The 26,440-nt window shown below is 42.9% G+C and overlaps 1 protein-coding gene across 1 annotated transcript; it reads left to right on the forward strand.

Annotated features, from left to right (window-relative positions):
• Positions 1 to 288: 288 nt before the first annotated feature.
• On the forward strand, positions 289 to 1,547 carry LOC149180296 (uncharacterized). Its single transcript, XM_089418157.1, has 2 exons — positions 289 to 1,077; positions 1,160 to 1,547. Exons 1-2 carry the CDS (start codon positions 297 to 299, stop codon positions 1,438 to 1,440), a joined length of 1,062 nt encoding a protein of 353 aa, XP_089274283.1. The 5' UTR covers positions 289 to 296; the 3' UTR covers positions 1,441 to 1,547.
• The last annotated feature ends 24,893 nt before the right edge of the window (positions 1,548 to 26,440 follow it).

Below are 26,440 nucleotides of genomic sequence, written 5' to 3' on the forward strand. Positions count from 1 at the left end.
GACCGAAAAATAGCCAATGTAACCAACTTCGGGTCAGCGCGGAAAAGGCGTGTTCTTCCGCGCTGACCTCGCATTTTTTACACAGAGCCGCCATTGTCATCGCGGCTGTCCCTAAAACAGCCGCGATGGCGCGGAAAAGCTTTGTTTTTTTAATAAATGAACGTAAATTTCTCCATGAAAACAATTCTGATCGGTTTTTATTGTTCATGCAGGACATCATGGCCTTTCAATGGCAAGAGAGAGTTCACGATGTAGAGGATGTGGCTGCTTGGGGAGACGTGAATTGCTGCAACGCCATGCGGGCGTGCGGATTCATGAAATTCTTCCTTACGCCGCGTCTGAGGGCCCAACATGATCTGCTGGAGCTGCTGATCAGGGCATGGAACCCGGTGGACCAAAAATTCACCATCCGTGGTCACGACATTGAGTTTGACCACATGGATATCTTTTTCTTGACTGGGTTGTCGCGCCGAGGTGCGAGGCCCATCTTGGAGGGGCAGCGACCTAGCGGCGGTACTCTGGATGACCTGATGGCTGAGGTTTGCCCGGGGGCGGTGAAAACGCGGAGTGGGAAGTGCTCGATCCCCACAGTGAGAGACATAGTGCTGCGCACCATCCTGTTCATGGTGACCCGGGCGGCAGGTAGCATGGTGAATCACGAGGCGTCCAAGACCCATCTCCTACTAGCTCTCGAGTGCCTCGAGCCTACCGTGTTTGATTGGTGCACGGCAGTGGCCAACAACATGAAGAGGCAATTGAGCAACTGCCGTCGTGGGGAGACGAAGCAGTTCGGCTATGGATCGATCCTGGTCCCGCTCATTCTGGAGCGAGTACCAGCCATGCGACTGCAGTCTATGGCTGTGGATGCCCCCAGAGATCCTCGAGAGACGAGGGCCTCACGATGGGCTCGGATTATGCCACGTGGGGGTGGCGGCCGACCACATAGCTGGGGGGCATTTTTCAGAGACTGGTTGGACCAGCAGGAGATCTTCGTACAGGATTGGCCATATGCGGGGATGGATTTCCGCAATGATCCTGACTTGGTGCTGCCTCCGGGTGAACAGTGGGATGATGCAGGTATGACACTTTTTGTCTTTTGAGTTTTGTATTGTTTTTAAATTTTTTATGTACATGTCCTAATAAATGTCTTGTCATGCAGATGTGGGGCCTACTAGACCGATTGGCCTGGCTGCCACGGCACGGAGAGAGGGCCCGGGAGCCGGAGCTTTGGCCTTAGCCCCTCCAGGGGCCAACACACCAGAGATTGTGGCTCGCAACCTTGAGGGGTTGCTGGAGGGGGTGCCGGACTTCCAGGGGGTTGAGGAGGTTCCTGTGGAGCATCAGATCCACACAGTGGGTGTGGAACCCAGAGTGCACCGCCTTCTGAGGCGGGTGGCACGAGCGGCTGTGTACTACAGAGAGCACCATCCAGCCGATTAGTCACCTAGGTTTTATTTCCACTGTTTATTTTGAGACATTATGACTCAGATGTATTGAGATTTTGGGACATGTACTTCTATTTTTGAGCGCCTCAGTGCGCCACACGATATATATATATATACATACCGATTTTTGGATGAGTCGTTGTTACATGTGATGATGTGTTATCTTGTGTTATGCGTTTGTTCAGTACAATTTGTGATCTTATGTATGAATTTGCACGACACTCGACTCATGGATTTTATATGTTTAATGCAAGCTTAAAAACACACACGTGCAAACTATGCTTGAAATGATTTATTTACATATGCTTATGGTCTTACTATGCTGTTCTTTCCTTCCTTGTATGATGTTTATCTGTTTCGCAAATGTCTATCTAATACACGATTTGCCAATGCATCAGTCAACGTATTTAATCGTCTCGGAATATGCTGATAAGTAATGTAATCGAAATTCCGTTCTAACAATCTTACACGTAGGTACAACCTTAATATGCGCTGGTCTCTGACGGAATATCGCCTGTTGAGTTGATGGACAACCAGCTGGGAGTCCAGGTTCACCACTAGCTCTCGGATGCCGAGGTCAACTGCTTCGGCAAGTAATTCTATTACAGCACTGTACTCGGCAACGTTGTTAGTGGTACGACCTAGGCATGCACCCTGCAGGTTTATCAACTCCCCGTGAGGATCGTAGATCACCCACGCTGCCGAAGACAAATTACAAGTACTACGGCAGGCACCATCAGCGAAACCAACATAAGGAGTACGAGACATCTGCGCAGGAAAGAGAAAGCATAATAAGGGGCAAAAACACGCCTTCACACCAAAGCAAAAGAAACTCATGCAGTAAAAAACTCAAAAACACACGTATATACAAAGTGATTGTGAGCAGCTATGCATAGTACTTCTTCAGATACAGCCCATTTCGGGGCTTGTCAAGAGGATTTCCTTCATAATCAATCAACTCATATGCGCCCTTTTGTAAAACACGTTTCACGATGTAGGGACCTAACCACATGGATTCGAGTTTTCCTGCCCCCAGCTTATCCTTAGCTTGATCGTAGAGCAGTACTAAATCTCCCTCAACAAAGGAACGAGGATGAATATTCTGATCGAAGTGAGCTTTGACTCTCTTCTTCTGCGCTTCGATAGCCAGAGAGGCCAAACGACGAGTCTCGTCTAACCGTTCTAGGTAAAGAAGCCGTTCCTCCACCGGAGTGGTGTTGGGAAGCAACTCGACAGCTAATTTTAATGAAGGAATTTCACATTCGACGGGAAGGGTAGCCTCCAGTCCATAGACCAGTTGAAACGGGGTGAAACCGGTGGCATCCTTCACAGAAGTCCGGTAGGCCCACAAGGCTGGGAAAAGCATTAGATGCCAGTTTGACTTGTGTGTATTGACGGTGCGTTGAAGCATGGTGATCAAAACTTTGTTCACGGCTTCAACTTGACCGTTAGATTGAGGATAGTACGGTGACGAACTATCTTGACGCAAGCCTAACTGGCTCGTTAACTCTGTCATCATATGATTTCGGAAATGCTTTCCATGATCTGTAACAATAGCCTGAGGGACTCCGAAGCGAGTGATGATATGATTGAATAAAAACTGCGCCGCTGTGTGACCGTCTTCGTTTAATGTAGGCATTGCTTCGGCCCACTTGGTGAAATAATCCACGGCAACGATAATGTACCCATGCCCCCCGGCCGAACGAGGGTTACAGGACATATAATCGATGCCCCATTTGGCAAATGGACCTACGGTTACGACAGGGTGCAGTGGTGCAACAGGTGCACGCATCTTCCGGTGGTAAACCTGGCATTCATGGCATGCGCGTACAGCAAGGATGCAATCCTTGAATATAGAAGGCCAGAAATAACCAGCGCGGAGGATCTTTTGAGCGGTAGCGTATCCGGACATATGGCCGCCACAAGCGCCGGAGTGGCAGTCATTCATGACTCGCTCAGCTTCCTCGAGAGTTAAGCATCGGCGAAGAATAGAATCGACGCCGAGGCGGTACAGGGTGTCGCCTAAAATGCGATACGGTTGAGCCTGATGACGTATCCGTCGTCGAGCTTCCTTTGATGTATTGGGACGAAACGAAGACGTTTGTAAATATACAATGATGTCCCCGTACCATGGGTCGAGAGTGCTGATGAGAAAGAGCGTTTCATCCGGAATTTGCTCCTCTGAATGAGATGGTGCAGACTGAGATGGTAAGGAACAGAGCAGTTCAGCAAAGACCAGTGATTTCTTAGACTTGGCGGCAGTAAATTCCAAGTCGAACTCTTGGAGGATTACGATCCACTTCGAGTATTTGCCCCCCAGCAACTGACGTGACAAAATATAGGTCATGGGGTTGCAGTCAGAGATCACGGTCGTTGTGCGCAACAGGATGTAATGACGGAAACGTTGGACGGCACAGACAGCGGCCAATGCCAACTTTTCGACATATGCATAGCGAGTCTCCGTATCGAGGAGGTTGCGACTAAGATAGTATACAACGTGCTCCGAGCCATCGTCGTCGTCTTGCACTAAAACCATGCCGATGGTGGTATCGGCAGCGGCCAGATAAAGGGTGTAGTCACGGTGGTAATTTGGAGGTCTTAGGAGCGGAGCTGAGACCAGAAGGTCTTTAAGACGCTCAAAAGATTGCTGAGCGATAGCGTCCCAATGAAAGGGCGTGTCTCGCTTTAGTAATCGCGTGAAACCCTTGGCCACCTCGGCATAATTTGGGATGAATCGTCTGAGAAAATTGGCTTTTCCCTGCAAGCTTTGTAATTGCTGTAGAGTGGCAGGGGGAGGAAGATTCACAATGGCCTCGACTTTAAGGGGATCCAAGCGGATGCCCTCTCGGGAGACGATAAACCCGAGTAGTCGGCCAGATTCCACGCAGAAGACACACTTATGCGGATTGAGTCGAATACGGTAGTGTCGACAGCGAAGGAAGATTTCGCGTAAATGAGATGGATGGTCTTGACGTTTAGCTGAATGAGCGGGTAGGTCATCCAGGTAAGGTTGTACGATGTGTCGGATATCATGAAAAGCATACGACATCGCACGTTGGAAAGTGGCGCCGGCATTTTTGAGACCGAAAGGTAGCTTCTTGTAAGCGAAGGTGCCCCAAGGACAAATGAAAGCAGTCTTGTGCTGGTCTGCGGGGGCTATGTTGATCTGGTTGTAACCAGAGAAGCCGTCCATGAACGAATAAATTTCGCTTCCTGCGCAATCATCGATAAGCTGATCAATAAAAGGCGTAGGAAAGTTATCTTTTGGACAGGCGCGATTGATATCGCGATAGTCAACACAAACCCGAATAGTGCCCTGTTTTTTATTGACAGGAACTATATTAGATACCCATTCCGTGAGGGGAATGGCATAAATGAAACCAGCTCGAAAAAGCTTTTCAACTTCGGCCTTGATGGCTGCAGCCTTTCGAGGGTGCACTGGGCGTAAACGCTGACGAACAGGCTTAGCCCCAGGATAGGTAGGGATTTCGTGCTCCACGATACTGGGGTCAATGCCGGGCATTTCTTCGTAAGACCATGCGAAAACATCACGAAATTCACGAAATAGATCTTTGTAGATTTGAATTTCCTCAGGAGTACATGTGACTCCAATATGAATATTTTCGACAACCCCTGTTTTGACAGAGATGTCGATAGCCAAAGTCTGCGTAATGTTACCCATGTTCCCTTCCGAAGACACTTGATATAACTGGATAGGTGTTTGGAGAGGGATATGTGGGAGACATGAAGCAAACTTTCCGAGACACGTGGCCATTTCCGAATGAGGAGGGAGGAACGAAGAGCGATGGTGGTGATCTGACCAAGGGAGCTCTTCGGGAGACATAGTCTCGATAATAGCCTCGTCGGATGGGAATGATTCCTTCAGGGGGTCCGAAGTGGCCTTCTCTCCCAACCAAGGGAAGGTTTCAGGTGAATCGGGAACGCTGCCTGGAATAGCAGGTTCGGAGGTTGAAGCCGATGCAGCAACTATTTCGATGTAGTTGAGCTCGGCTGGGCTCAACGGCATCATCTCGCCCCAGGAGTCTTCTTGATTCACGGGAGGGAGAACCCATGGATCAGAATGCGTTGTGATCATGTTAACGGAGGCGAGATTTGGAGGTGGGAGGGGAAAGACTCCCATCAAGGAGGGATCTTTAAATAATCCGGCACCCACACTCTCGAGCGATTTGAAGGTATGCTCCACGAATGGTACATTCCCTTCAGAAGAGGAAGCAAAAAAGGACAGCTGGTCCACCGTGACGATTTTTCCTTGATGGGGAAAACGAACGACACGGAATAAGGAGGAAGCCACGGCTTGCATGGCATAAGTCCAGCTCCGTCCTAGAAGGAGGTTGTAAGTGAGATTAGCGTCAACGACTTCAACCTCGACTTCTACAGTTTTCCCTTCTAAAGAGATAGGTAAACGCGGGAGGATACCAAGTGGACGAGATTCTCTTCCATCGAACGCCTCTAGGGTGGTGGGAGACTGGCTCAGAGCAGGCGAACCAATAGCCTTCCAACAAGCAACCGACATGATGCAGGTTGAGGCTCCTTCATCAATGACAGTACGGTGAATCGTCTTGCCTTTGATGAGAACTTGTATAAGGAAGGCCACCTGATGAGGCAATCTCTGCGTGAAACCTTCGAGGTCAAAAGAAATTAGATCCGAATCTGCCGGGTCGATGCCACCAATTGCTGATAGCAGGGACTTCCTCTGGGAGGGGCAGCTCTGGAGGACTTCTAACGCGGACATAGCAGACGGAGCCTGAGCTAAGTCCTCGACAATGCTATAATGCTGAGCGGCACGAGCATTGGGGTTATAAGATGACTTCCTGAGTACACCTTTGGGAGGGGGTCGGGGGATCGTCTCGGTGCTGGGCCGTTCAATGTGAAGAGGGCCAGAACTAGACGTGGGAGCGCTGGAGGGGACCTCCGGCTCCTTCCCGGCTGAAGATGGATATTCTTTCGTTCGAGTCGTAACGTGGACGGGGATGGTTCCCGCCATGAATACTTGAGAACCGAACGAGGAAGAGGATTGAGAAGGGTCTGCCACCTGATGCGTCTGCTGGGATGGGAAAGGCTCTTTAAGCACGGCGGGGGACCCTGAAGCACCTTTTAAAAGCCGACTAACCTCGGACCGCCTGGGGCAGTCCTTGGTGTAGTGATCCTCCTCACAAATGAGGCAGGGATACTTAGGCTTCCGCTTGGCTCCTTCCTCGGCGGGAGGATTAGGAGGATTCTGCTTAGGTTGTCCGGATTTTTCTTTGGCCTTTCCTTTCTTTTTGCCTTTCGAGGATTTGTCTGCCGCGGTGGACTGAACGGCATTTACCTCGGAGGTATTCCCAGGAATAGATGGGCTCTGAGAAGCATTCTCGTTAGAGGCGTTTTGTTTCTGCTTCCCAGAGTTTGCGGTTGATTTCTTACTTGATGAATTCACGGAGCCAATAACTCCATCAACAGACGGTTTCGGTGGAGCTTTGGTTTGTCCGTGCCTCGGGGCATCTGGCAAATAGTCATACAAAGTACCTGACTGAGAATATACTAAGTCGAGGTATTGAGCTCGCGCAATCGCTTGCTCTTCAGTTACACACGCCCCCATTGCAATATCTTTGGCAATTTTAGGGACAAAGGACGTGGTAAACCAGTCGGTCAGGAGTTGATCGGGAATCCAAAATTTAATCAAACGACGGCGCCTTCTCCATTCATGTATATGATCAGAGATGTGCGTTGCCGTATCCTGTTTCAGAGACGTGAGCAAATGGGTCCCAGTCTCGTACCGAATGGGTAACTGAAAATGAGTAAGAAAGGCCATAGCCAACGAGTTAAAGTCTGAAAACATACCGCGATTAAGTTCGATGTACCATTTTGCGGCTGAACCAGTGAGGGTCCTCTGGAAGAGGCGCAGTCGGATAGAATCATCAAGCCATGAGTTAGATGAACACCAAAGGTGATATGTCATTACGTGGGCTTGAGGATCCTCTCCGGCTTTGCCGTCGAACTTTGGACAGTCACCTGGTATTTTGGTCGGAACCGGTGGCCAATATGAGTTATGCAAAATAGGATCGTTTGTTAACTTGGACACATCGGGTAGTTCCAACGTAGCCAAAAATGGTAGCTGCGGGTTGAAGGACATCTGTGGCTGAGGGTTCGAGGCGGTATTAGGGTTCCACCCAGATTGGGGTTGCCCCCACGAACTTTGTCCAGACGGACCTGGCCCGAAAGGACCGGCCGCATAGGAATTTTGTCCCGATGGACCTGGTCCGAAAGGACCTGGCACATAGGGAGTTTGTCCGTAGGAGTTTTGTCCGTGTGCGGACGACTGTCCCTGTGTTTGCCCCCCAGCTCCCCATGAATTAGCAGCTTGCCCGCCAGGTTGACCATATTGATAATTTTGATAGGGAGTGACCTGTGGTTGCTGATAATTTTGGTAAGGAGCATACTGATTTTGCCCCTGGGGTTGCTGGTAGCCATGTGACTGCTGGGTCGCATACGGAGCCTGGTAGGCAGGCTGCGTTTGATATGGAGGTTGATAACCTGTTTGAGTCTGAGGCCCAGAGTACTGTCCTTGAACCGGTTGAGGTTGGACCACACGTCCCGAAGGTTGACTTGGTCGGATTCGAGATGGACCTGGTTGGCCAGCAGGATAGCCTTGCTGAACGCCAGGTTGTCCATGTGCCACCAAGGGTTGTCTTCGCGGAGCGGGTGGTCGAATTGGTTGGATAGTTGGTTGACGCCGAGGCTGGCCAGCTTGTCCAGGTTGACGATGAGGGTAGACCCCGGGTTGATTTGGCTGTATAGACGGTTGGCCCGTTTGTCCCCCACCGTAACCGGGTTGGGAAGAGGGTTGGGCTTGCTGTACGGCAGGCTGCCCTCTTTGGTATATAGGCTGGGCAGAGGGTTGCCCCCCTTGCCCAGAAGGATTTGCGATTCGAGGGGTAGGTGGGCCCTGTTGAACATAGGGTTGTCCACCCTGGCCATAGGGATACCCTTGCTGGACGGCTGGTTGATTTGAAGGATTGTAAACTGAGCCAGTTTGTCCAGAGGGGTACCCTGGCTGGAAACCAAGCTGGTCTTGAAAAGACGGTTGCTCTGGCTGCCCAGTAGGTTGATTCTGATATGGGTATGGCGGACCTCCCATGTCCATAGGTTGTTCCTGGTAAGGTTGACCTTGAGGATGCCCAGATTGTCCTGGGTCAGGCAGGCCATACAATGGTTGCCCTTGAGGGGGCTGCACGTAGAATGACGGGTCCTGATTGGGTGGTCCTATGGGCTGCCGAGGAGGGTCTCGGTTTCCAAAGTACTTAGTAGTGTGGTCATACATGACATTCAAAGATTCCTCGTTCTCTTCGAAAGGGCGACGAGGGAGACCTGAGATTTCCTCAAGGAACTCACCATTTGCATCGAAGAAGAAAACAGGACCATCGTAATCTGGGTCCGTTATAGGTTCCCCATAAGCATCATACGGTCCTGATCCTGGAATGCCTCCAACAAAAGAACCAGCTTGAGGAACTTCAGACGAGGGAATCGGTACAGCACTGACGACCGGAGTCGAACGTGCTACACAAACAGTAGGTTGAGCGGGAACTGAGGTGACGGGCGGGTTGAGTTCTGACGTGAGGGGTGGGAAAAGAGGCTGCGAAACAAAAGGGCCGATCGAGGCAGCGAGAGTAGGATCCCATATAGTGGTAGAAGTTGTTCTAGCATCATACCTATCCCTTAGCGATTGATATCGTGGAGGGAGGGGAGATGAAGACGGGATCGGGGTCTCAATGTCTGTGACCGCGGGTGTCTCGATGTCTGTGACTGTGGGTGTCTCACCCGTGCTGGAAGCTGCCCCCTCCATCGGAGATGACATACCTAAAGGGGTACGGGGGGTTTGGGGGGTATCCCAATCTTCTTCCCAGACGGGATTCCAATCCTCCAAGTAATCTGGGTTGCCTGGGGACCGTGCGTTGATAGGCTGGATACTCGGAACAATGGGAAGAGTACCGCCTACAACTGGTACCTCGGGAGCAACAGAGGATTGAGAACCTTGGTCACTTATACCGGAAATTGATGGGTCAGCCAGGATGACCAGACCCCTTAGAACTCTTAAAGGAAACTATCGATAAAAGCCTACTGAAAACTATCGCACACAAGACCTAGAAAAGGTGATGTTATCGTGGCCAAATTAATTTTAAGACGCAAGGACCAAACTTGACCTTTTCATATTTCAGGAGTCGAGAAAAGGACAAAGATGACTCCAGTCTCCTTCGAATGTTTAATGAGCACGAAGTGACAAGACGCTCACAGGCACCTTTTCGTTTAGGGAGTCCGAAAAGGATCAAAAGCGACTGCTCTGGAACTCTAGGTAGAGGGTGTGCCAAACTCTTCGCAAAACCACAGAATACTTTTTAGGGTACGGGTGGTCAATCTTCGTGAATGCTGTGTTCACTGCATTGCGAATTGTAGGGCGGCCGACTCGGCTTCCTATGGATAAAGGATAAAAGCCTAGTGGGGTCTCCCTATATACTCGACGGTACGTGGGAGCGCAGTCCGTATTAGACCACTATCGAGTCACAGAAGGAGGAATCACCCAACCTAATGTGAAACAACAGTGACTATGTTTTAAGACGCCGGAACACGTCTCTAACCTAGACCTCTAAATATTTGCGTTTAGTTCCAATGCGTTTTTAGATTCATTTGGTTCATTTTATAGTTGATCTTGAGATTAAGTTTCGATTTCAAGCTCTATCGTATGTTCGCTCACAATTACTTAGATGCAATCTATATGCAAAAGAATTTCGTTTCGTTCGATGAATTCTAGCTACGAGAGAGCAAAGAATTTTTTAAACAAAACGAATACAAACAAACAAGCAGCTAAATGCAACTAAAGCGAGGAAAGGAAACTTTTCTTTTGAAAATGCAAATCAATGAAATGTTCTTTTCCTTTTCGAATTTTAAAGCAAGCTACTAATTCGTTTTCTTTTCAGTGACATAAAACACCTAAAGGAATTTGGAGGAACCTGAACACCAAGTAAACTACTTAATGAGAGCACACAAAGTTCCCAAAAACACTCAACCGAAGTCTCGAAATCAAAAGGAAACAAGGCAATGCACGAGCTATGTGATCTAAGCTCTGCAAAACAAGCAAGGATCGCAAGCAAGGAGGAAGCGAAAAAGACCACTTGGAAGCACAATCCAATACACTCTGACAATCACTGAAAAAATGCGAAAACGAGTCTAGAACGAGCTGGTCAATCAAGCAAACAGGGATCCTCACGGGAGGCTTGACACACACACGGCCACTAGATGTCCTAGGGTTCAGAGTGCGCAATCAATAGAGAAAAGCAAACATCCGACGGACCAGAGTCGCAACCAGTCAATTAGAGACCCAACACAATCCAGTAATCGCAAAAGTAAGGATGAAAACACGAACCAAGCAGCGAGAAGGGAAGTTGTTTGCAAACTCAAAACCAAGCAAAACGAAACCCTATGGAGTTGAGCTCCGTAATCAAACAGTTCAAAGTTCAGAGAGTGAAAAACAAGTCATCAGACAAGTGGGGAGAAGAAGGGAAAGTCACAGCAAGAGGTTTAGGAGGTCAATTTGGACAAAAATGAGTTTTTCAGGCTCAGCGCGGGTAGCCTTCAGCAACTTGGCGCTGACAGGGGGAGGCCTTCAGCAACTTTGCGACGTCAGCGCGGAAAGTCAGGGAAAAGGCGCGCTGCCCTAGAAGAAACGAGGTCAGCGCGGATATAAGGCACACAGACGCGACGACCAAAATCACAAAGAAGAGTGGGCGCGATGTCAGCGCGGAAGAACACGAATAAAGCGCGCTGCCCTTGAAAACGAGGTCAGCGCGGCTGTTAGACGTACAGGCGCGATGAAGAGAAAACCAAAGAACAGAGTCGCGATGTCAGCGCGACTGTTCCGAAATAAAACGCGCTGAGAGCAAAAAACAAGGAAAACCGAAATAAAACTTCCCAAACCAAAGGCAGGAGCTTTTCAATGATAAAAATGCTTCCCAGAAACGCCCAGAAAGTTCATAAGCAAAAAGACAATCCCAAAAACTCGAAAAGAGATCAATCAAAGCCAAACACAAAAGTGGACTCAAGAGACAAAAAGGCTGATCCCCAGCGGAGTCGCCAAATTGTTGGAGAGGTAAATCCCCTCTACGGATAGAGGCGATCCCTACTAGCCCAATAGGGGTCTAGCAACAATCACACAATGCTGCCACGCATGTTCCTAGTTACAATTAAACAAGAAGTAAAGAGCACCTACTTGGATTCCTGCGCTGTCGTTGGACGAAGAGATGTCTCCTTCGCTCCTTCGCTTCGGCTGGTCACAGTCCTCCGCGATCCCCGCGAACGGACACCTGCACACACGAAGAGAGGGCAAACGCAAGCGTGAAATCTAGTAAAAGTAACTATATGCCAGTCAGAAAAGACATAATTCACATTTATCCATTGCATAAACAAACGAGAATGGAACAATAATAGCAGTCATCTATTATTAATCAGAATAGAGAAGAGTACAACCAAATGTTCTGACGTCGATAAACTTCTCAGGAGGGATCAGTCAGCATGTATCTCAAGCATTCACCTTTGAGGATGGTTCTCCCAAGACGAACAACTCTCTCTCTCTCACACAAATGTCACAAACAAACTTCCCCAAGCAATCAATCACTTCCACTCCTAACACACCAAACCTATAACAGCAATCTGAGCACTACAAGCTCTGTACAATCCAAGCTAAGTCTAGCTAGTTCCCACTAGTTTCTAACTAGCTGCTCATGGTAATGGTGGAAGTTTATATAGGAGAAGGAGTCTCCTAAAAAGGTGGAAGGATGAGCTTATCTTCAAGGGGAGTAGTTGCAAAGGGTCGAACAGACATGCCATAGAAAGGAGTCGATATTCACAAAGCTAACAACCAAGCCTGGAGAGATCTGGAAGGCTGGTTGTTTGAACAAATTCGCCCAAACTGGATCAGCGCGGATTATATGGAGACTGCCGCGCTGTCAGCACATAACAATAACTGAACAAGTCATGTCAGCGCGGAAGAACACGGGAAAGCCGCGCTGTGCGTCATCGCGGAAAAGTGATGTTCTTCCGCGATGGCAGCGCACGAAATACACTGTGAGGCGCTGGTCATCGCGGTTATTTTAGGAACAGACGCGCTGATGCACAAAACTTTGGAAAAATGGGTTTTTAAGCCAGTTCAGGGATCAAACACTTAGTGATTGTGACTTCTGGACACAGCAGGGTGACTGACAGGAAGGCAGTGATAAATTACTGTGTAACAAACACAGTCACCATAACACAGAGCAGAACTCTGCAATGACAATCAGAACCAACTGTACCATCAAAATCATGCATCAGAATGCATACGCTACTTGGAAGTGCCAAACCTGCGTGTATACGCAACTTCATCAAGATGAACCAGTGTATATGTCATTAATCACTTATTCATAACTTTGCTGCACTTCTTGACTTCAGACATAACCAGATCATTACATGTACAAGGATAATATATGTGTTAGCACCCAGATCTAGTCCATCAGATCACATAAATATGAGTCATTATGAACCTGATCCTTATTGGTTCTCGTCCATCAATACACAATCAACCAACCAAGATATGCAAAATACTGACACTTCATCAACAGTCAGAACCACCTGTGACTTTAAACATCATAGCTCAAATGGTATACGCTACTATGATGAATCAAACCCGCGTACATACGTGCTTTTTCCAAGGCCAACCCGCGTACAGATCTCAAAAATATTTTCTTATAATTTTGCAGCTGTACCAGACATCAGTCATACTCATAACATTTATATTACATGCGTCAGTATGCAGATCTAGAATAAGCATAATCAACCATATAAAGATAGTTCATTTCAAACCATTTGATTCCGATCTCTCCTTAGATCTTGTTCTCCATCACTCGATCAGATCCTTCCTTAGCTCAGATCAGGCAATGCATTATCAACCCATAACCTGCATACTGGATCTCATACTTCATTAGATATTCAAGACTTTCAGAACGCAATTGCCTAATGATCTTCCTCTCCTTTTATAGTCTTAGGCCTTGCTCAATACTACGGACCAAAACCATAATAAAACAATACCATCGACCCAATACTTGGGATCAACACTTATGGGTGGAATACCACGGACTAAAACCATAGGTCTAAATACCACGGACCCAAAAATAAGCTTTCCGACATGTACGCGCTTTTCCGCGCATGAAACTGCGTGTATACCCTACTTGGTATATAACGAACCTGCGTATACGCGACTTGGTATATAGTGAACCTGCGTATACCTGTGTGTATACCCTACTTGGTATATAGCGAACCTGCGTATACGCGACTTGGTACATAGTGAACCTGCGTGTATACCCTACTTGGTATATAGTGAACCTGCATATATACTCTTCTTTCTTCATTCTTTGTACTCTGATCATCAATTCTTTGCTACTGACCTGCTGCACTATAATCTATCATCTTGCCATCAAGGATAATACTTGTATCATAATGCCAACAATCTCCCCCTTTGGACTTGATGGCAAAGCTAACTTGTCATACTGAGATCTGTCATCTGATTCCTTTGAGTTGTCCTGCATCCCATGTATTTTGTCACATCTAATATCTCTTCTGTAGATTCATCTAGTTGTATATAAGTGAGTTGTTCTTCTACGAGTGGGTTGCCATCAAGTACAAGATATGCATCATAATGCCAACACAAGCTTATAAAGAAAAAAGCCTGCATAAAGTTAGAAGACAAATATGAAGATCATATCAAATCACTTTACCCTGTAACATAAAATTCAAAATGATTTACTGTTGAAAAACACAGTAAAAACCTGAAATGGACAGTGAAGGTAAAAAGAACACATTAAAGGCTACTCAGCAGGGTCAAAGGATATTCACAGATATTCACAGAGTTTAAAGAGTATCAGATGAAAGATCAAATGGAGGAATCAACCAGCATAAAGGATACAAACAATCAAGCAGCTTAAAGGGCAAAATATCAAATAGCAAAGCCAGCACAACTTGAATAAAAGGGACAGCAAGAAGTAGTTCAATAACTACCCCTATCTTCTTGCATGAAGATCTTTCCTTTCCTAGAATAAATGTTAATCAGTTTTAGGATATTTTCTTAGTTTCATTATTGTATAAATAACTCTCTTCTTGAGTTGTTAAAGGTTCAAGGTTCATTGTTCATTGTTTGTTAAGTCGTGACTGTTCATTCTACTTTGAACCTGGTTGCACCTTTGAAGGAAGCTTTTCTAGACACTTGATGTACTCAGTCTTTCTGGAACCTTAATACAAAGCAGAGGATTCTGAATTTGGTTTTACACAGTTTGTGTTATCCTGTAAGTTTTTCCAGTTATCAATCATTATGTTTTTCTTCATATGCTTATGACTTATAGAGATATCTAGGTAGGAATAATTGTGTCTCAATTTATTCCTATAAACTCCTGAAGTGATCATCTATTAAGAGAATGGATTAATGGACTGTCTATTTAGCTAATCCCCTCTAATCAATAAATCATTAGTATCTTTTGTAAGCTTAAGTATACTGCCTTGAATCTTTGGAACGTAGTTTAGAAGGTTTTCATACTTATGATTGTTCTGTTTTACAGTCTGGAAACTGTGATAATCATATTATTTTCTGTCTTCTTCTCACCACTATTTGATCTATATCACTGTGTAAATCTTTATAGCAGCCCTTTGCTGAGATATTAATATTATCCAAAGGATTAAGTATTTCAATTCTACATCTGTCTTCATTCATTGGTCTTCCAAACTAAAACCAAAAATCCCAAAACAATTATTTTAGATGCTCTGGCATTGGTAGCTGACCTACTACTATCTCAGAGGTACAACTCAGACTGCAACCATTGCCAGGGATTCGAATTTCTTTTAAGATTCCCTTGGGACAACTATATTCATTCATTCTTTTCCTTTAAGGTGATTAAAGGGTTTAGAAAGGTTAAAATCATTCACCTAGGCGACTCCACAATCCCAAGTTGGTACCTTTTAAACATACCAGATCTTGTTCAGAAGCTGACATAGTTAGTCCTTTGTCAGATCCTGAAAGTATTTTGAGAAAAGCCAGTTCTAAAAGGGGACGCCAACCATCTTCTTCTTCCTCTTCAGTCCTACTATCTGAAGAATTAGAATCATTTGACCCCTGTAGTAATATCCCATCTGATCCCGATTACTCCCATTTATCACCCAGGGTTGTTGAACTTCTAGATAAAGGAGTTGATTTTAAGTTAGCCTACCTTATTAATTCATTAGAATCTCATCCAATATCCACACTACCACCAATATCACCTAAAAATGAATCTGATTTGGGTGTTAATTTACCAGAATATAAACCCACAAATTTCATATCCCCTACCACCTATCATTTTCCTTCCATTTTGACCGACCTGAAGCTTCTTCTTCTGAACAACCCGAGGAGACCTTCTCTATATATTCCAATCCTCTCTTTGAAACAAAACAAGGTATTCCTTTACAGGTCCTAAAGCTAGTTCTTGAGACTCCTTTGAAGTCTTTCAGGAGATCTCCTCCTCCTTCACCTCCAACTAGTTCATCAACCCTTGAATCACCATCTTCTTCCTCTACTACTTCTTCATCCTCTACATCCACACAAACACCACATACTCCACCTGGACAACCTCATACGCCTCAAGCACCTCATACACCACCTGCTTTCATGGCTTTCCGACCTACTGTATAGGCTAGATATGCTGCCTTAGTCTTACGTAATAACCTTGATGCATTCCCAGCTGGATACTGAAAATACATTCCCAAGTACAATGGAGAAACTGGTCACTCAGCTGAGGACCATCTCAAGCTTTCCTAGACTTTGCAAACAACATGAATATTGAACAAGAAAACGTTTATATGAGATTGTTTGTACAGTCACTTGAAGGAAATGTGAGGATTTGGTTTAGGCAGTTACCAACAGCTTCCATTAGAAATTGGGAAGAGCTTACAACCATATTTAAAAATCAATGGGGTGTGAAAAAGGATCCTCTTTACTTCCTCACAGAATTTGAAGAGCTTAAAAGGAACTTCGGTGAACCAGTATCAAATTTTATCAAAAGATTCAATAAACTCTATCACAAAATGCCTGCTGATTGTAAGCCCCCTGTAGCAGCAGCTAAGTCTAGATTTTCTAAAGATTTTGATGATGACTTTGCTGTTATGCTACGAGAGAGAACTTCAAGAACTCTTGAAGATATGCAAACAAACGCTATAGAAGTAGAAGCAAATAGGGCAGCCTCAACTTCTTTAAAACTTAAGGAAGAAAAGGCCCAAAGAAAACTCAAATCTGTTCAAGAAGCCTCTAGTTCCTCTAAGACTAAATCAGAAGACTAAAAAATAGATGAAATAACATCTCTTCTTAGAAACCTATCAAATAGGATTTCAAAGATTGAGACCCAACCTAGGACAATACAACAAACAGTTACTAGACCCCAAAACCAAAATCAAGGTCAGTATAAAAGAAATCCACCACTACAAATTCTTCAGAGACCTAGCAATGATCAACAGGTTCCTACTCCTCTATTGATAGATGACCAACAACTTGATGATAATACTATGACAATTACTGAAGATATTAATAGTATGGATTCTTCTTCCAATCAAACAGTCATCATTCCTCTCTCACAACAAAATCAGGTTCAAGAAGATCAGGAAGCTTCACAGGTCTCTAAATATCACGCTTTCTCTAAATTTTTAATTGCAGAGTTAAACAAGAGGTATGATCTTAGGCCTAGGCCTGGTCCTGGGAGACCTCCAAAGGAAACTCCAATAATTGAACCACGTACCAAAACTGTTGAAGCTCAAACAACTCTTATTCAGCCCTTAGATCAGTTAATTGATACTACCCAAACTGGTAAAAACATTTTGACTACATTTAATGTTGAAAAAGAATTAGAGAGGGTTAAGATCCCAATTCCACTATCAGAACTTTCTAAAAATCCTGGTTACAAAGGCCAAGTCACAAAATGGATACGAAATACCTCGGTTGATGCTGAAGGTGATGTCATAAGTCTGCAAGATGAAAAACTAGCAGTAGTTTTTGGCCCTAGTTCAGACATGATAGATGAGATAGTGCCTTCTTCCTATGTAACTCTTAAAACAAATGATTCCATGTTGTATAATCGTATGCTTGATTAAGGAGCATCACACAACCTTATGCCAAAATCTATCATGGACCATTTGAAACTCGACATAACTAGATCCTACCATGACCTGTACAACTTTGATTCTAAAAGGGTGCCCTGTTTGGGATTGATCAAGGATCTAGTGGTTACCCATGCCCAAATTCCAGTGAAAAGTGTAGTACTTGATATTGTTGTCACAGATATCCCTCCCAAGTTTGGAATGCTCCTTTCTAGGTCTTGCTGTGCCAAATTAGGGGGGACTCTACAGATGGATATGTCATATGCTAATATTCCTATTTATGGAGGAGAAAAATGAAGATTGTATAGAGAGGTAAGATTTGTACATACTGTTTGTAAGACCGACTAGCAAAGGAACCATCCAATTTATGCAATAGATCAAGACTTTGGTTGTTTTCAACTCACTTCAAACCAACATAAAACTCAAGTCAAAATTGAAGAGGTAGTTGAAAGTCCTGAACCAAACCAAACTGATATTTGGAAACTGTTCTTTGATGGCTTTTGCACGAAAGATGGGGCAAGAGACGGAGTAGTTTTAATTTCACCTGAAAAGAAAATATAACCCAATAATGTAAATTAGACTTCGAAGTTACAAATAATGTGGCTGAATATGAAGCTTTCCTTTTAGGATTGCAATTAGCCAAAAGCTTAAAAGTTCAAAACTTAAGTGTTTTTATTGATTCAGAACTTATTGTTAAGCAAGTAAGAAATGTTTGTCAGACCAAGCACCCTAGACTTAGGTCCTACCAAAATGAAGTAAGGGATTTAGTTGAAAACTTCTTTGATGCTTTTAATTTGACTCATATTCCCAGAGATCAGAATATTCATGCAGATGCCTTAGCTGTCTCTGCTAGCTCTTTTAAAATTCCTGACTATACTGATGTACTCTATCAGATACAAGTCAAATATAGGCTGTCTATCCCAGATAATTTGAAACATTGGCAAATATTCAAAGATGATGAACATTTGAAATCATTTCTGCAGGTAATAGATGATTTTTCATTTCTACAAATTGATGAAGATAGAACTGAAATAAATGAAAACACAGATGGAAATGATACTTCAGATTTTAAAACCTAAATTGCTAATCATGACATTATTCAATTATCTTATTAATTTTATTCCAAAAGGACTCATTCCTTTAGAAAAGTTGTTTGATCAAAATGATGTTCTCCGAAACCCTCAGTCCATTTCTTTAGAAGATGACATAGAAGCGATTAATATTGGAACTGATGAAGATATCAAAAACATCAAAATATGTGCATCTCTAGACCCTGATATCAAAGCTCAATATCTTAAGTTACTGCAAAATTATAAGGATGTTTTTGCTTGGACTTATGCTGATCTAAAGACCTATGATACTTCATTAATACAACATAAGATTCCTTTGAAGCCATAAGCAAAACCTTATCAATAGAAACTTAGAAGGATAAACCCAGCCCTTCTACCGACTGCAGAAAGGGAGATTAAGAAAATGCTAGATGCTCAGATCATCCTCCCTCTTAGATATTCTAATTGGGTTGCAAATCTAGTTCCTGTTAGAAAGAAAAATGGAGAAATAAGATTGTGTGTGGATTTTAAAAATTTGAACAAGGCATCATTAAAAGATAATTATCCTTTGCCCAAAATGGATCAGTTACTTCAAATGGTTTCAGAAGCACAAAGACTTTCTATGCTTGATGGTTTTTCAAGTTACAATAAGGTGAATGTTGATACAGTAGACAGAGAGAAGACATCCTTTACTACACCCTGGGGTACATTCATGTACGCTAGGATGCCATTTGGCTTAACCAATGTTGGAGAAACATTTTAGAGAGCTACGGACATAGTTTTTATGGGTCAGGTAAATAAATTTGTGGTTATTTATCTTGATGACATAATTGTTTTTTCTAAGTCTGATCAGAAACATCTAAAGCACTTGATGAAGGTTTTGGACAGGTGTAAAAATTTGGAATATCATTGAACCCTAACAAGTCCTTATTTGCTGTCAAAGAAGGAAAATTGTTGGGCCATATAATTTCAAAGGAGGGAGTAGTAATTGACCCCAAACGAGTATCTGCCATTGAAACATTGACCTTACCTAGAAACAAGAAGGAGATTCAAGCTTTTCTAGGCAAGATTATTTTTCTAAGGAGATTTATTCCAAATTATGTAGAGATTGTAAAAGATATAACAGACATGCTCCGAAAGGACCATGAAGTCAAATGGACTGCCTCTTCTAGGCATGCATTTGAACAAATAAAAAGGGCTATCTCTGAAGCTCCCACCTTAGCTAGCCCTGATTATACTAAGCCATTTAGTATTTTCTCTTTTGCCTCTAAAACAACCCTTGCTGCCATTCTATTACAAAAAAATGAAGATTCCCATGACCAACCCATAGCCTTTTTCAGCAAGGTTATGAGAGATGTTGAGCTTAAGTATGACATCATTGAGAAGCAAGCCTATGCCCTTATTCAAGCCCTAAAATCATTCAGAATGTATGTCTTACATTCACCTATTACTGCTTATGTCCCTAATAGTGTTGTGAAAATTGTCCTAACCCAACTAGACATTGATGGGAAAAGAGGTAGATGGATCACTCAAATTCTGGAGTTTGATCTAACTATCAAGACTACCAAGCTAGTAAAAGGTCAAGGATTAGCCAAGCTTCTAGTTGAATCCAACTGCAAAGTACTTGGAATCAATTCTGTTTTAGAAATACAAGGGAAGAATACACAAGAACCTTCTGTCCTTGCAGAAGGGGAGAATCCACAAGAACCTTCCCTTCATCCTAAAGAAAAGAACCCACAAGAACCTCTACCTTCAGAGTAGATCAATCCTATACGGATTGATGAAAAATTCTTGTTGTCAAACTGGTACCAAGATATTGTAAATTTCTTGATCCATTTTGAGTGTCCAACATTGTTCTCCAAAACCTAGTGTAAAACCCTTAAGTTAAAATCAGTCAAGTACTGCATTATAAATGCAAATTTATATTGGAAAGATCCATTGAACATTTTGTTATTATGTTTAACAGAATCAGAAACTGAAGGAATCATTGATCAGTTTCATATAGGATTTTGTGGGGGACATTATGGTTGGAGAGCAACATCATACAAGATTATGAGGGGAGGATTTTATTGGCCCACATTGTTCTTACAAGTAGGGGCAAAGGTCAGAGGTTGTGTTCCTTGTCAAATGTTTGCTGGTAAACAAAAATTAGCGGCTCTTCCACTCGTTCCATTAATAATTTCAGCACCTTTTTCTCAATGGGGATTAGATTTTGTTGGAGAGATTCACCCCACTTCAAGTAATCAACATAGATGGATCCTCACTGCAACAGACTACTTTACTAAATGGGTGGAAGCAATTCCAGTCAGAAATGCTACTGATTCAGTAGTAATTAAGTTTATTGAGGAGAATATCTTATCTAGATTTGGTTTCCCAACTCAAATTGTCACTGATAATGCAACAACTTTTTCTAGTGTTAAAATGATTGACTTTTGCCAAAAATATCAGATTCTGTTACATCATTCAACTCCATACTACCCTCAAGGTAATGGCCTTGCAGAGTCATCAAACAAAAGTTTGGTAAAGGTAATAAAAAAGACTCTAGCTGATCATAAAAAGAGTTGGGATTCACATTTGATTTATGCAGTATGGGCAAACAAAATTACTCCAAAGAGATCAACTGGAAAATCTCCATTTCAATTAGTCTATGGGAAATATGCAATCTTCCATACCAATTTGGCATTCCCTGTTTTAAAATTCCTGTAGGATTCAATAGATGAACCTGATGATTTTTCAGGAAGAATAAATCAGATTATTGAACTTAATGAAAACAGAGATGAAGTTCAACACCAGTTGAAGAAATATTAGAATAAGATGAAGGCCCTGTTTGACAGAAGAGCCAGGGAAAGGGAATTTAAGGAAGGCGATCTAGTTCTAAGGTGGAATGCCAGGAGAGAAGAGAAAAGAAAGCATGGAAAATTTGACAATCTATGGTTTGGACCTTTAGCAATTGCTGAAGTGAAGGGTTACAACACTTTTGTGCTGCAGAATCTTGAGGGGCTATACTCCATCATGTAAATGGAAGGTTTCTCAAACATTACATTTAGTACTAAGAAGTTGAAATAGTTTTCATTGTAAATACTTTGGTTTTCTTTTACTTTTCAAGATGTCAGTGTGATCTTTTTTACAGCAAGGACTCCATAGCCCGAGGAGAAGGCACATGGATCTGTAGGTTATCTACATTCTACAGGAGAAATAAGTCCCTAGATGGAGCCAATGTTGTAGCATTTTTTGGTTTTGATAAGATAGAATAAATTAATAAAAAAAAGTATTTTGAAAAAAATGTTAAGTTAGGATATGGACATAACAAGATTGAATAAAATGCTGGACTCATCATCTCTAAAAATAGGAAACTGGAGATCCATAATAGAAAAGATCATGAGAAGACTAGAAAATTGGTCTTTCCGCACCCTGAATCTTGCTGCAAGAGTCGTACTGCTCAAATCAACCATACAGGCGATCCCAATATATCCACTATCAGTAATGGCAGCACCAAAAGGGATATGCAACAAGTTGATAGAGATTTATAGAAAATTCCTATGAGGAGGGCCTAAGCAAAAAAAGAAACGGGCACTTTGCTCCTGGGATAGCCTAACTAAACCAAAAGAAAAAGGCGGATTAGGTCTAAGGGACCCGTCTGTACTAAATCAAGTTCTAGCAGCAAAACTAAGATGGAGATGGATGCAAGGAGGAAAGGACCTTTGGAAAGAAATATGGACAACAAAATATAATATGCCATCAACACCTGAAGAAATATTAAGGAAACAAGAAATACCAAGAGGATCAGCTATATGGGAATTGGCCAATCAAAACAGAGAAATAGTAGATGGAAATATATTTTGGGAAATCAAAGGGGGCCAGACAGCGAGATTTTGGGAAGAAGCGTGGCAACAAAGGGAGAAAATGGTGAATATACAGGGAATGCAGGATATTTACAGAATAGGGATAGACAAAGGACTCATCTCGGTCAAAGATTATTGGATAGAAGGAAGAGAAAATGAAGAATGGAGAGAATGGAAAAAAATAGAAGATTGGAACAGGAATTCAACGGAGGACCAAAAAATCTTGTTTAGTAAGGAATTAGAATCCAGGAAAATAAAAATCAGAGGAGGTAATGATATCCTACGATGGGGAAAAGAAACTAAAGGAACTTTCACTATTAAGGAAGCATATAATACAAAAGTCCAACAAGACCAGAGGGAAGAGGAGCAGAAATGGAGAAAACTTTGGAAAAATAAATGGTGGCCGAAGATAAAGATGTTCGTGTGGTTGGTAGGAAGGAAACGTATTCTAACATGGGACCAAATCCAAAAAAGAGGATTTTCAGGCCCATCAAGATGCTGTCTCTGCAACCAAGATGGAGAAGACTAGGAACATTTACTAAATGGTTGCAGAGTAGCACAATACCAATGGGATAAGACTAGAGATCTCTTTTCAAAAACTGAACGAAATCCACAAGATATCATACAAACTCTGTGTAATTGGGGAGAAGGAAAATTTAAAAGCACGGTGGTAAGAAGAGCCTGGAACATGGTGGCAGGATTCAATGTGTGGAATATTTGGAAAGAAAGAAATGGAAGAATTTTCCAAAAGAAAATATCAAATCCGGAAGAAGTTTGGCAAAGGACCCTGAGACAAATCAGAGAATCAATTCTTGCAGAAGTATGGACAGAGGAAGATTGGAAAACCTCTGAAGAAGAAGCAGAAATCCTAAGAAGGTTGAACTTGGAACAAGGGATGGTCTTTCAACAAAAAACAAAGCAACAACAACCTATTGTTACCCAAAGTCTCGCAGTCTTCCGAAGGCCACAGGAAGGGTTTATCAAGCTCAACTTCGACGGAGCGGCAAAGGGGAATCCAGGTCCAGTAGGATACGGAGGAATTTTTAGAGACAGTCAAGGAAATACAGAATGGATTTATGCAGAACATGGAGGAACTATGAGTAATAATGAAGCGGAATTCATGGCAGCTTACCAGGGCCTCAAAATTGCGATAAGAAATGGATATAGGAAGGTAGAGATCGAAGGCGACTCAGCCTTGGTTATAAGCACCATAAAAAAACTAATACAAGGGAAATAATGGGAGCAAGTAGTCGAAAGCTGGAGAACGGCGAGCCTGGTCCAAGAAATTAAAGAAATACTGAAAGGTATAGAATACAAGACCACCTCTCACGTAAAACGAGAAGGAAATAAACCCGCGGATTTCTTGGCCAATTGGGGAAGCAAGGAATTAATAGGGAAAGTGGATGATAGTTGGACAAACCAAATGGAGATGACAAGATGGGAAAGTTTAAGACAACTCATAGATCACGATACCCATGAAACAATATAATTGCAATCAAAAAACCGAGGAGCTCCTGAGCGGGATGACAAGGCAAGAGCATTCAGCAGCAAAGACAGGACAGAAGGACGGCGGCCACACTCCCCTGACCACAGTAATTAATGATAATTCAGAGCAGCAGGTACGGAAATCAAATCAAAACTCGAGAAACATCACAGAGAGTATCATGCAAGTAATAAGGGAGAAAGGAAATGGAGGACAAACGCATCATAAACAGAAAGGTGGCGATAAAACTATAAGGCGGAACAAGAGAAGGATGACAGACAGCAAGACGTTGAAGAAGGTGGCAAGGAAAGGAGAGACCTGGCAGAGGAATAATAACCAACGACTTAAGCGAGTTAAGATGGCAGCGAGCTGGGATAAAGAAGTTCAGTCAGAGCGGGAAGATTACAGAGACAGACAATTCGATCGGAGCAGAATCAAAATTGAGGTCGAAAGCTCAGAAGACATGGAGATTAACCAGGATGAGGGTTTCCTGAGGGGGACTTTTGAAATAGGACAGAGCAGTAAAAATGTTAAACGAGGCAGAACAGGCGGAAGAGGGAGAGGACGCGGACGAAGAGGTAAGGGCCGACCTCGGCAAGAAAACAATGGAGAGGAGGGAAACCCAACACGGGGAAAACAAAAAAGGGGGAGGAAATCTATCCGTAGGGTGGCTCATGAGGCAGAGCAGGCTTACAATCAAGAAACAAATGAAGACATCCGAAAAATCATAGACGTCATGGAAAACAGAGTCCTGGAAGAACCGTCAGACCCTGAGATGGAAGAGTGGAAATCTCAGATGCCAGATCCAGGCAATACCAGGGGTAGACTAACCCTATACCGTCAAGCTCTCCACATTTACTGGGTCCTGAAGCACCTTTTGGCCAAGGCAATGGAACAGGTCGCTGTAGAAATGGTGGAGATGGCCCAGGAATCGCAGGCAGCAAGAAAGGAGATGGCTAATGTCGAAGTTATAATGCGTCAACAGAATGAGCAGATCAAGGAGATACAGGGGATGCTGAAGGAACTGATAAAAACCAAGGACAATAACGAAACCAAAAAGGGAAGCGCGGAGGCTTGAGAGGCTAGTTAACTCTCTCTTTTTGATTTTTGTTGCTACAGATCTGTTTTGGGAATTTGATTGCATGTTACAACAATCAGTAGTGAAGATAGGTCTTTGAGTAGATCTTAGAAAAAACAGTCTCTGAAAACAATCTGATTATGAAGGTTTAATGTCTTGTAAGTTTTTTTCTGACGGTATGATAAAAGAAAAACAGTACCGAATGCATGATGAAGAGGAACCAACAGATCCGGTTTCCCATATGGGCGGATTGAGGTTCCTTAATATGTAATTTTCAGTCTTTTGTAGATAATAGAAATTCCTTAGCTTACAAAAAAAAAAATATTGAATAAAATGTTTTTGAAAATATCTTGATGATGATGTCCATATCAAAGAAAATGCTAGGTTAGATGTCCTAAAAAAATAAAGATAAAAAGAAAATGTTAGGTTAGAAAGAAAAGAAAACAAATAAACTTTGAAAGTGAGCAAGTCTAAATGCCACTACTATTTTTTCCGCAAAATAATGGTTGTGTGCAGCTTGTCATAAATGCCACAACCCATGACAATTAAATAGTTTAATCTTGACTACTTCATGCTTTAAATTTGATGTTATAATTAGAGAATAAAGATCTGGCCAAACTGTTTAATCTTGGCAGATCAGTGGTTAGGTAGAGAATAATAAGGTGCTCATCAGTTTAATTTGAGCCCTTGGATGTTATAAGGTTAGAATTATATGGTTTGCTTTAAAAAAGAAAAGAAAAGAAAGGAAAATGGTTTGCTAGCTTAAATGCACCCATTAAGTGAAGAAAAATGATAGGATAAGCAAAGGGTAAGTAGAAGAAAGGTTGCAGAAGTATGATGATTGATTGGACAAAATGTACATTTATCATGTTTTACCATATGTTTCTATGTCCATGAGGCAATTACACAAAGCAAATGAAGGTCTACAAGATCAATTAATTAACTTCCCTCATCCCCATTCATCCCTATATTTACTAATTTCCCCTTCCCACCTTCATACAGTTCATATTCATTCATTTTCCATAAAAAACCCCTTTTCCTAAGGTTAAAATCCTTTTTGCCTAGGAAAAGTGAAAACCCCATGTTAAATCCCCTTTTACCCAAAAACCCACAAAAAGATGTTTAGCCTAAGTATTGATGTATATATGTGAAAAGCAAATAACTCATGAAAAAGCATTATACTTAGTGTATTTCCCCTTTCCGCTCATGTTTCATATTAATGCTAAATTATAGTATTAAACCCCTAAAAGTCCCCTTTCTTGTATATTATTAACTCCCTTTACTAAATATCCCGAAACCATAAGTTTTATTATAAAACTATGTATTCCATAACACATCGCATATTGGCGGAT

This window comes from Pinus tabuliformis, chromosome 3_2, assembly GCF_031772625.1.
Source record: "Pinus tabuliformis cultivar Carrire ecotype Pingquan chromosome 3_2, CPIR1, whole genome shotgun sequence".
In the NCBI taxonomy this organism is placed as follows: Eukaryota; Viridiplantae; Streptophyta; class Pinopsida; order Pinales; family Pinaceae; genus Pinus; species Pinus tabuliformis.

Excerpts from the sequence above, each read along its gene's own strand:
- LOC149180296 (XM_089418157.1), top strand. The coding sequence starts at position 297 with ATGCGGGCGTGCGGATTCATGAAATTCTTCCTTACGCCGCGTCTGAGG. Across the intron at positions 1,078-1,159 it reads TGAACAGTGGGATGATGCAG|ATGTGGGGCCTACTAGACCG; the intron begins GTATGACACTTT and ends CTTGTCATGCAG.